The sequence below is a fragment of the Anoplopoma fimbria genome, chromosome 8 (genome assembly GCF_027596085.1).
Source record: "Anoplopoma fimbria isolate UVic2021 breed Golden Eagle Sablefish chromosome 8, Afim_UVic_2022, whole genome shotgun sequence".
NCBI lineage: Eukaryota > Metazoa > Chordata > Actinopteri > Perciformes > Anoplopomatidae > Anoplopoma > Anoplopoma fimbria.
In genome coordinates, this window is record NC_072456.1 from 4,055,756 (window position 1) to 4,068,092 (window position 12,337).

General features: G+C 42.0%; 1 protein-coding gene across 1 annotated transcript in view; it reads right to left on the reverse strand.

The window, feature by feature from the left end:
* Positions 1–320: 320 nt before the first annotated feature.
* The window catches only part of brinp2 (bone morphogenetic protein/retinoic acid inducible neural-specific 2), a 129,016-nt gene continuing 116,999 nt past the window's right edge, over positions 321–12,337 (reverse strand). Inside the window, exons 6-8 of the mRNA XM_054602845.1 lie at positions 9,152–9,374; positions 2,843–3,149; positions 321–1,142 (exon numbers count right to left, since the gene is read on the reverse strand). Of these exons, the coding sequence (XP_054458820.1) occupies positions 321–1,142; positions 2,843–3,149; positions 9,152–9,374 (1,352 nt within the window). The remainder of the gene's footprint in view (positions 1,143–2,842; positions 3,150–9,151; positions 9,375–12,337) is intronic.

Consider the following 12,337-nt stretch of genomic DNA (forward strand, 5'->3'; position numbering starts at 1 on the left):
AGCAAAAGTAAGCCTCCAGGCTTGTACAGTAGAGCTTCTGAAAGAGTCCAAGTATCAGCTGCTCTCTCAAAAGTCCACAACATCACTCCACTGTTCATCAAAGGGATCTGGTAGCAATTTCTGATAGAAGTATGACAACAGAAAATCAGCCAAGAGTAATTGTGAGAAAAACCCAGCAATCAGCCTTCAGTGTTGGATGTTGAATTTATCCAGAGGCTTTGGGTCCACGAGGCTAATTAAGTTGTACCTCCGCTGTTCAGTCTAACAGCAACTCCACTTTCTATCATCACTTCCAGAACCTGACTTGTATGCTAAGCTAGCTAGCTGCAAAGCTGGGCCAGCTCAGGTTCAGGAGTGGCATTGGGAAGCTTGGAGTTGAAGATCTGCAGAGAGTCCTTGATGCGTGCCACCTCTCCAGCAGACAGCTTGAGCCGGTGGCGCAACAGACAAGAGAACAGGTCAAAGGGCTGCGGTGCTGGTGGAGATAACCGGTTGATCCGGTCCCTCATCTCCAACAACATCAGAAAGGCGGCATCCTGCGTACCCTGCGTGTAAGGGTAGTCCAGCTGGAGGATCACATCCTTGATGCCCTCGGGGTCAAAGTGCATGCTGTATCCGAACACTTTCAGCGTGTTGATCTTCATGTACCCGAGGTTGGATGTCTGGTCGTCCAGGTCCAACGGTTCATAGAAGAGAGTTTCGTTCACTGTCGGATCATCTGTGAGTATGCGGCTTCGCAGGTAGATGTGCACTGTTTCAAAGAAGGACTTCCATTTGTTGCCCAGAGTCAGTGTCCAGTTGTAACACTGTGCCGTGACGACGGCGTCCAGTCGAGTTCTCTCCCAGTCGGGGAAGTCAGGCTGGTTCACTGGCATGAACCAGCTCTCTGAGTGACTTCCCCCGAAAGGATTGACATAAATCGCAGGCACGGGCTCCAGTGTAGAATTCTTAGTCAAGCAAATCTGAAAAGAAATGCCCATCAGCATGTGGATGAGGTTGGACTTATTTTTGTTACTCTTAAGCGTTAGCAACATTCTCTTCCTCCAGGCGGGATTGAACCAACTCCCCAGGCGGACGTCGTTGCTGATGTAAATGGCGTGCACCTCGATTCTGCTGTCCAGTCGTTGAAGCAGGTACTTCACCTGGAGAAAGATTGAACAAATGTGTGATCACATTCACTCTTACAGGTAGACAATTAATAATGGACAGATCAATAAAGGAGCAAAACCACCATTTAGTCCATTTCATGGAAACATGGTGTGGCTCGTTTGGGCAGTTGTAAACGCACTAATCATATTCTTGTGCAAACTAAAAAAACAAGTCCAAGAGCCCTTGCAATAGATGGTCTTGGACTGTTTTTTAAGGGAACCCTAGGACGCTTCCATTGCATTGAGAACATAACCCAACCCAATTGCAACAAATGAAACAAAACATGCGTTTATTGGAACGTCTATGGCGTTTTTTTGGGCAGTTGAGAATGCAATAATTATATTCTGATATTGACCAAAAGAAACAGTCCAAACAACTTTTGAGAGCTGGTCTTGGACCACTTTCAAGCGAATCCTTGTGCAATTTGATTTCATTGGGAATATAATCCGACCCAATTGCCGGAAGTGAACCAAAATTTCAGTATTAATGGAACTCTGGTGCGGTTCAAAAATATAGTATCAAAAATACTGGTGCGGTTCAATGCCTGGTGTGGTTTGGTATGGCAGTTGTGAGGCATTAATCATACTCTGGTGCAGACCAAAACAACTGTCCGAGACCGCTTGCAAGAGGTGGTCCCGGATGAGGTCCACAAAAATAGTGCGGTTTATATGAAGTAATTTGAGATAAACTGGAGGAGAAGGGGTTCATGAGCAAGTCAAATTGAGAAAAGTGATTCACTGCAAAGATGGGACAGCTCTCGAGACGAGAAAAATGAATTCACTCCCTGGTACACGCCCTTCAAGCAAATTCAAATGTTTATTTGCTCGCTTTAATTTGTGCAATGTGAAACCAAACCAGACTAAATAGCAAACAAAACCAAAAGTATCGTTTTCACAATAAATTGGACTAGCCAAACTGGACTATGACTTGTAAAGCCCCCTTACACATTTTGTTTGTGTGACCTATTAATGCTACATAAAAATACTGATATCAGCTTTTTAAAGCAAAACATTGAAACCGTTTGATGTTGTTCTGCCCAGCAGTCTATCAGAAGGATGTTGAGTGATTATAAACATGCATGAATGCAAGAATCCGATTAATAAGAAGATCAATAATAATATTTTATGACTCCATTGGTAAATGTCCATATATATTTGCTGCTAGCTGCAGAAAAGCTTCTCTTATCTAACTGCAGACACCGTTAAACAGACACTGAGCCAGATCTAAATTTAAAACTCCCTTCTTGTGTCCCTTAAACTTGTATTTTCTTGACTGAACTTTATTTTTTCTAAGGGACAGTGGACATGCTTTGATTATTGGCTTGTGTGCGTATCTTTGGATGTTTAATATGGTCTGAGACAGTGAGAACTAATGACACAGAAAATGAAATATGGTCTACTTATAGGGCCAATTTATAACGCCATTTTTTTTTTTATTTCAGAGATTGCAGCATTTTTGCAGCAATGTAGCATCAATTTTAGAGCTACAATAATAGCATTTAGTTTGCTACTTTGTTTTTTCTTTTTTGAACATATAGCTCAAAACGCTGTATGTTTTGAGCTATATGTTTTTTTCTAGGCACAAAGAAACCAGTAACAAATTTGCCATGTTTTTGAGTGTTATTGGTGGACTGTATTATTTGAACCAAAGACATTTGAGAACCAAAGAAACACATATTAAAATCTTTGAGAACCTCAGCATCCGGCATGTCCAGGTCAAAGTTCAGATAGTGATCCAGGGATGCGGCAATGCTCGGCCTGCAGGATCCGAGATGGAGGAGGTTGCCGTGGTGACAGGCTCCGCAGCGGGTGGCGTTGTCGGCGGCGCAGGAGGAGCAGGATGTGGAGGAGGTGCCCACCACGCAGGGAACGGCTCCCTGGCAGGTGGGCTGCTCTGCAGGGCAGCTACAGCTCTTCACCTCCTCGGCGAAGGAGCCCAGCACTCCGTGCTCATTGCAGTAGAGCAGAGACTGAGCCCTGCTCCACCAAAACCCGACGGGCCTGCAGAGAGGGGAGAGAAAAAAAACACAATGATGTGTTGTGTATACAGCACAGAATATTCAAAGAGAGAACTCACCAGGATGAAAAAGAGTCTTTCACTGCCCTGTTCGGTTGAATGTTCAAGTCTGTTTAATGTTCTGACCACATGATGTTTAAACGTAAAAAAAACCATAAAGCTTTTATATTACTTTTTACTTTAAATTTTAATAATTTAAACGACCAATATGTAATATATTTACTGTATTTAATTATAAAACGACCATGATATGTCACACCATTCTGGTACAGAAAACCTTTTTTCATGTCTTGGCCTGTGTGAGCCCTCCCACAGCCTATTTCGAGTCCTGGGTGTCCAGATATGAAACAAATTGGCATGCAAACAGGGCATGCTGCAGCAATTGGAGCAAGCACACAGACTGGATTCTAGAGATCAGCCTACATTAGGAAGTGTGTGTCTTTGTTGTCCCGGCAAAGTGTAATGTTGTGAAGGTTCAGGGTCATCAACCTGGCAACCTGCGTGAACTTCCAGTCTGGGGAAGGGGGGGAGGCAGGGGGAAGACAATTCCCTCCAATATTTTGAATTTGGACTGCAGTACCAGTTTTAAACTCTAGCTGTCTGTGTTACATATCATATCCTTTAGCTGAGACTATTGCTGAGTTATATTTGGTGCTTATCCAATTAAATTAAGAATGGGGATGTCACGGCATCCTGGTGGCCTAGAGGTTGTATCAGGCAGCAACCTCCGGTTCTGAGAAGTGAAGTCAATGCAGAAGTGCCTTAACCCTGCATTCTTTCAAATGACCATCAAGGCCGACTCCTCTGGTTGCAAAATAAGTCTGATTGTATAGAAATCTATGAAAAAATACCCTGTTTCTCACTTGATTTATTACCTTAGTTAAACCCAAGATGGAGACGGCTAAAATGCCTAACTCGAAGCCTCATAATGGTAGTCCACAAACCAATCGGTGACGTCACAGTGACTATATCCACTTCGTATATACAGTCTATGGGTTGAAGGCACTGGCAGTGTAGAGAGATGTGGAAATCATCCTCCTGTGCCAGAGCCAGAAAATGAAGTGTTTCTGTAAGTTGACAACAACCTGTACGGCTTAACTTGAAGAGTAATAGTTTCCCTTCTTTCTGAAATGAAATGAAAAGATACCAATCATATGTCTGGAGTTGGGAGGCTACCAGTCCAGCTTATCAAAGACTAGAAGCAGGGGGAAACGTCTAGTTGTATGGCTGTATGTTCAGTTACATGATTTGTGATTACATTTTAAGGGATGGATTGTGCTGCAGTAAGCTGTAAAAACAGATGTGCACAATTCCCAGTAAGTGTTCAAGCTTTGATTGGAAGGTTGACGTATTTTTCTCATTTTGCCATTGACATTTCATCTTTGAAAAGGGATAAACACAAAAATGCAAAACAACCCTTAACTTCTATTTCATGTCACAACAGAAAAACAATTCAGCCTGTTTTTAATGTAATCATGTCACAGTAAATCCATAGATAAAAAGGAAATATACAGTAAACTGTTTTTTCTTCCATAATTTGGTTCCTCACCTCAGCTCTTAATAACTTCTCAATATTTTCTGTACCTCATTGCAAAGTGCTATTTTCATGGTGGTGGAGGGGTGGCGCCTTTTCTCCATTTTACATCCCATGTGCTTCTTCCATTCTCTTATCCTGTCGTGTTTTAGATTCTTCTAAGATGCATAAACTTAGTTAAACACCAAATTTAAAGGGGACGTTTATGAAAAAGCTTGGATAAGAGCCTTAAACAACGATTTGCCTGTAGACCACACTGATGTTCACCCCGTGTGCATCCCATTTTCCATAGGTGTAAATGTAATTTGCAGTCTGCTCAATATTACTTGAAAATTGGATTGTTTATCTGTGGCAATTTGACACCTTTTTTCCCGATTTAGGGTAGGGTGAGTGTTTGGTATGACTGCAGCGAGAGATGAAAATGCAGACATACATAAATTACCATCCACTTTGGCACGGTAACAGCAGCAACAAGTTCAGACTGGAAATTGGCTCTGCAGAGAGATTCTATCCCCGGGCTAAGTTTAGGAAATCACACACAACATTGCCCAAATGCTCGAGCAATTCCTTCCCCTCAGGCCTATGTAAATAGACAAAAAAAAAATGAATAATGATAAAACAAATGGGTTTGTGTAGAAGAAAACTGGAGCCTTTGCGGCTGAGCGGCCCCTGATAACGCCTTGTTGCTTGTACGAACTGGATTATGACTCTTGAGTGACGGGGGTGAGACGGGGAGCGAGAGAAGGAAAAAGGCGACACAAAGGTGACTAAAGACAGAACGTAGAGTGCAGAGTGCAACAAGAGGGAAGAAGGAAAATGACTGTCAGGGAAATTGAAGTCCTCTGTAAACAAGTGCCGGGCTGTCAGTCGGGGTGAGGACTTGATTACAGCGTGTCACGCGTGGTACCGCGTACCTTACCACAAAAATGCCTACACCAACCGGTAACTAGACCCTTCATCCCTCTCCCTCTCTCTTAGTCTCCAACCTGCCTTCACATCTCTCTTCCACATTCTCTTACTTTCCGTCCTTCCTCGTCTCACCTGCCTTTTCCCCCAGAACTTGTCTTCATTTTACCCTGTCTGCGCAGCAACAAACACAGCCAAGTTACGACAGCTGAGTGAAGCTTGCGAGGGTGTTTTGTTCAGTCGAGTCAACCGCAGCTGTAGAATTGACTCTGGCAAAAGGGAGTCAGTCAGCCTGTCAAATTATTAGTAGATGGTGGTTTCAACAACACTGTTTTTTTTGGTCAGTGCCGCTGCAGTAGCAGCCTGGTATGTTTCCAAACACCGGCGCATTTGTGCATTACAGTTTTTCTCAGTTGTTAACACACAAAAAGCGAAAATTCGGCACAATTTGCACAACCTTCACTTCATGTACCAATCGCTCGACCCAATTTGGCACTACTTCACACTCCCTTATCTGCAATAGACTCTGACTTTCCTTCTTTACACTCTGATGTCAATTACACATCACCTTGTTGTCAAAACACTACACACAATGTTCAGTTGTTGCACACACTTCTCAAGTAAAATCTCAAAGCATCAACCTACAACACACAAATATTCAAATCTCTAAACATTCAGGTCTGTTGAGCAATTTGCAATCAGGACTGCAGCATAAAAGTGCCTTGAGCCTCTGTTTTGTTTGGTGAACAATGGAGAACTTTGAAGAGATCGACAACCAGAGAAGGAGAGGGGTAAGAGTGAGAGGAGGAGGAGGAGGAGGAGGAGGAAGAGGAGGACAAGGAGGAGGAAGAGGAGGAGAAGGACAAGGAGAAGAAGGAGGAGGAGGAGGAGAAAGAAGAAGGAGAACGGTCATCTCTAATGAGATTCGGGCCACTGTGGTAGACCATGTGCTCAACCATGGTTTGAGCATGAGGGAGGCTGGCCAGAGGGTCCAACCAAATCTCAGCCGCTTCACAGTTGCTGCCATCATTAGAACCTTCAGGATGGAGAACAGGTATGAAATCTATTTGCCTTGTGTACTGTAATACTGCATATCAATAGAATACAGTGTGCTCACAGTATTTGTATTTTGCAGGACTGAAAGAGAACCACACCGTGGAGGAAGAACACACACTTTCACAGCCGAACAGGAGACTGAAATTGTAAATATGGTTCGTGAGAACAACGCTATCACACTCCGACAAATACAAACTAGGATCCTGGCTGACCACGCTACATTCAGGAACGTCCAGACCGTCAGGCCGGTTTACAGTACTGTACTGTTCTCTGTGTGTACTGAAATAAAACTTTTTTTGCTGCATATTTGTGTGCTGTTTTATGTTTGACTATGAAAAAAGTAAGCCTACACTGAGACATTTTACAAAAGGAGAAATGGCTCATTCTCCAGAGTCGTTGTCATTCATATGATGTGTTCCATTTCTATGATTGTGTTTTCAATTTTGCACTTCAGTGTGCTGTAAATGCTTGGTAGTGTGCAGCAAATGCTTAGTTGTGTGTACTCAATGAATGGTATGTGTGTGTCATTTGAAAATATGGCTGTGTGTACCAAATGAAAACACAAGTTCCATTTTGTGAACAGTTAAGAGATTTGATGGCAAAGAGTCATCTTGCAAAGGGAGTGTCAGGTTTAGCATTTTGTGTGTGAGGTTTTCAGTTTTGTGTGTGCAGTTTTGAGAAAGCCGTTATTGTTTTGAGAAACGTGTGTTAACAATTGTGAAAAACTGTAAAAACGTCTTGCCCAGTATTGCGAGGAATTACAACCAAAATGGATGATTCTGCATGTCACAGTTTACACTATCAACAGTCAGTGCAAAAGTATAGGAAGTAGTGTGCCAGCAACAAATCAAATAAAAAATAAACGTTGTTTGTCCATTGTCTCATGAACAACACATACAGTACCAGTCAAAAGTTTGGACACACCTTCTCATTCAATGGTTTTTCTTTATTTTTATTTTTATTTTTTTCTACATTGTAGATTAATATTGACATAGAATTATGTGGTAAACAAACAAATGCTCAACAAACCAGAATATGTTTTATATTTTAGATTCTTCAAAGTAGTTGAATGAGAAGGTGTGTCCAAACTTTTGACTGGTACTGTAGGAATGCATTCTGTCTTGATGTCCCTGTCAGCGGGACGACATCATCCGTCTGTCTTTCAAAGCTTCAAATCTTTGATGAAAAATCAATTACTTTAATGGATTTACAGTTCTATGGTAACGTTACGTTTTAACATCGTGGTTGGGGTCACAATGACTGCTTCACTAATAGAGCTGCACAAGTAAATGCAGTACGGCCTACTGACATTTTTGGGCAATATTTGTTTAAGGAGTGTGTGTCCAGATACCATTTTAGATAAAAAAAATTGTAATGCTGCATGCTACAGACTTAAGGAAATAACTTAACCCGAACCCTAACTTCGGTACAGATCAAAAGAAAAATCACACTGTAAACTTTTACTATGTTTTTCAATGTGAATGAGAGTACTGATATCCTCTTGTATCACAAATGAAACAAAGGTCTTTCACCCAGGAGACCACTGTTCGTGCCTTGTGTTAAACCTTAAGAAACGTTAAATTATTTAAATTTACATACGTTAGTTAACTAGAAACCCAAACCATAATTTTTCTAAACCTAACCAAGTAGTTTTGTTGCCTAAACCCTAGTGACGCCAAGTAGTTCTGACCAAGTATCTGTATGTTATGAGATGGGAATGAGAACTGGTTTATTTACAGTATCTAACTGACATTGCCTACATAAAATATTGATGGTAATTCCTTTTGCATGAAGCTGTTTCTCGGCCACTCCATCTGGGAATGTTGTGGGTCATTGATACAGATGATTCCCTTCAGGTATATGCAGGCTATAGCTATGTACGTAGTGTTGCTACTACTCTTTCATAACACACAGTTAGACTACTGTACAATCTGTTGACAGCAGCGACAGCCCAAAGCTGAAGCCACAATGCCAGCAATCTACAAATACATGTTATGGATGGGAATCGGCTTAAAGGGAGCAATTGTGTACCCCTCTGGCATGTTTCCCACCTCTCCCATGTGTATCGCTTTTGGGGGTTTTAGCTAAATTCAAAGCTGAGCTCTTTCCAGATAGATGGCTCCCGGTTTCCCCAGTGCGCCCCACTTGAGGTTGGCTGTTAGAGAGCCTACAGCTGTGATGAATCAGCACACGCAGCCCAGAAAACTCACAGTATTCAAAAATCATGTCTTTCTTCAGTTTTGGGATCAGTCCATTGGTTTGTTTGTCTGTTTGTCAACAGGATTAAGGAAGAACTACTGGCCCAATTTTCATTAAACTTGGTGTGTAGCGTGAGCCGAGGACAATTCAATTGAATTTTGGACCGGATCTGAATCGCAGGGCAGATACCCCCTTTATTTTTTTTGTTATGGAGACAGCCTTGGAGGAGGTTGCCCTCTCCGAGTGCCCTTCTAGTTGGATTTGTTTTCTGTCAGTGTATCAGTGAGTTACCTCTCTCTGGGCAGACTGATGCGAGGGTGTTTTGGGCAGCGTTTGCTCAGGGTGAACAGTTTCCTGACGACCTTCTGGGCTTTGCCCAGGACCAAGGCGGTGCTGGACTCCAGCTGGGCGTAGCGCTTCTGGAGGGCCAAGTCAGTCGACCAGAACTTAGCGATCGTAGACACGTTCAAGAACCGGTCAGAGGGCAAGCGCTTCAGCAGGGCTTTGAATTCATCTGCAGGGAGTACAAGGGGGACAGAAAGGGAAGGTGGAGAGAGAAAAAATAGAACAAATTGAGATGAGCTTTAGTCATTTAGATGTTAACAATACTCTTTTTTTTTTTTAGCAGACCTATTTACCACGGTCTATTCTATCCCCAGTGGCATGCAGAGATAATGACTGAGGAGCTGGAGGAGTTTCATCTGTCACTAGGATAAAAATACAAGAAGCTATTATGTTCTAATGAATTGCCAATACAGAGTAAACACCTGTGCCTTAGTCTGCCCTTTTACTCATTCACCTCACCACTAGAAGCTCATCGTATTCACAGTAGTGTCATTTGCATCATTGTCATTTAGAAACACTAGCTGTCTGACGATTATACGGTATGGTAGCACGTACAGATGGGAATTTTTCTTAAAAGACCCAACTAGTTGGGATACAATCCATAATCACAAGCTTGAGAGACCATAAACGGCATGAAATAACATTGCGAGAGTTTAGTGGGGTTCCACCCTGAAGAGCAAATACCCCCAAGAAGAGAAATACAAAAACATAAATAAATGGTTTTAGTTTCAGGCAGAGGTTTTTCATTTTACGCAAACCTCTGCCACCAACCTCCAACAACACGTCAGTCAAAACCATTACTGCATCTGGATCAAATTTATTTGTAATGGCGCTTGAGCATGGGCATGAAATGTAGTAAATTCAATAAAATGCCAAAGTCAAACTGTTGTACAAACATAGAGCATTAGATGACGGGTCTTCACAAGTTAAAGACAGAAAAATAGACAATCATTTTATCACCTTTTATGAGAAATGAATATGTTAAAAGGGGCACACACTTTCATTAGACCTGCCTGGTAAATGCCACCTTACCCAGAACAGTTTCAAATGACAGCACTGTCAGATGGTTCTGTGCAACAAACAATCTGGCGCTTCAGGTTCAGAGACTGCTTAAAATATGGATGATGTCACTGTGACGTCATCCATAGGTTTCTGAAGAGCCGTTGTGAAGCTCAGAGTGGCAGTGACGATACAACCTAACTCTAAAAATGGGCAAATGGCTGGATCTTTGCTAAAGATGAGGAGACAGCTAGCAGCAGGAGACAGACCCCAACATGCCAGTCAAAGCGGCCACGCTCTTAATTATCATAACCTCAAGTTAAAAAAAATGCAACCCTGGTACAGTTGTTAGAAACAAGGATATTAGCTATAAGGGCAAAACTGTTTTCTTATACCAGGCTGTAAACGTGTTTATTCCTGCTGTAAAGTAGGCCATTTTAACAATAAGGTCTTTGGCGATTGACTCTAATTGGAGCCAGCCCCAAGGGGCTATTTGAGTTTTGGCACTTTTCCCCCTTGGCATAATCTTTTTCAGCATCTGAGGTTGACTCTTGGTCAGGTTATGGTAAATGTCCAAACTTTCCTCTCCATGTTTTTTTTTTCAAGAAGAACAGCTAGTGGAATTTTGATGTTAAAACAAAGGACAAGTAAAATGTGTGTTATTGAATTCCATTCACACCAAATGGGTGTGTATAAGGTGCGTTTTGTTTTTCCTACTGTAAGTGAGCTTTAGCTTTTAAAACAGGTGAATATTCCCCGGGATTGAAATGTAAGAGCCCTGAGCTATTATTTGAAAAAGAAGAAAATGTTCCAGGCTTTATTGGCCTCATGCTGTTCTGAAAATGTTTCAAATGTTCTGTTCTAAAACTTTAGAAAGTTATCCCTGATGGGTACCTTAGTCAGATCTGCACTTACTCTGTTGTACCAGACATATGGACATCTACTGGCCCAGCCAAACCGAGGCGAGACATTCAACCGGTGATCAAATCAAAAGGATATGTGTGAGTGTGTGTGTGCTGAATCTCCAACATAAAAAAAGACCATTTGAGTAAATTACACTGAGGATAACACTGGCACAGAAGACACAGCTCGTACCCCACACTGGGTTTGCCAAGAGTGTTCCGGTGTTCAGATCATTGGAGTTCTATTATGAACCAGAGGGCAAATATTATGCCAGTACGAAGCCTCTGGGAAACTCAAAACCTATTATTTCCTTTTCTCCCAAAGCCTGCTAAGTGAGACCTTCTAGGATTGTTCTGGGTCTGCTGGAGAATCCCATTCCCATGTGCTGGCATGTGTTGGCAGGGAGACAGTGAGGGAAATCTGCAGCCAAGCCGACCCGAGCTGAGCCCAACTGATGAGACTCAAGCCTATTACAGTGCTCGGTGATCCCAGATGACATGAGAGTCTGTCTCCCTCCATCCTTCTCTTCGTCAATGTCTACCTCTGTTTCTCTTCTGGACTGAAGCAGGTCGGGGTTGTCTCGTTGTCTCTCTCTCAAGCTGCTTCCTGTCTGTCTTTTTCTGCATGTGTTGTTACTCCCTCATCTCTCTCTCTCTGAAGCCTCTCTGTACGGACCTGAGGCTAAATTAGTACGGCAACATTAACTTTATCACTCTGTTTGCTGGCTTCATTCCTCAGATGGTCCACTTTTACTGTTTGTTTAATGTCACCTCTACTGATCTTCACGAAGCATTAAAAGCTACACTGAGCTGAGCGTGCAGAGTTCATTGTTTGTACACTGTGCTTGTGTTTTTTGTCCCTCAAACACCTCCATTTTCAGGTCAAATGTCCTAATGCAGGCCATGGGAAAGTTGCTGAATACACATTTATGGCCCAGAACAAAAATGTGTCTCTTTTCAACTGCTATAAGAGACGAAAGATTCTTCAGATCTGAGTTGAAATGATGAGGTAAAGAAGTGGAAGAAAAAAAAAAGATCAGCTATGAAAATGATGCACATGAATACGTTTAACTTTCTGACATTGAAGTTTACAAATGTATTTTTGTATTTTGATTGATATAGCTATCATTTTTGGATTCTGAGTTCAAATTAATTTTGTATTGTATACGATTTTCTATCTATATTCACTATTTTGAAAATGGTCTGTGATATTCAGCTTTCATTTAGTTTC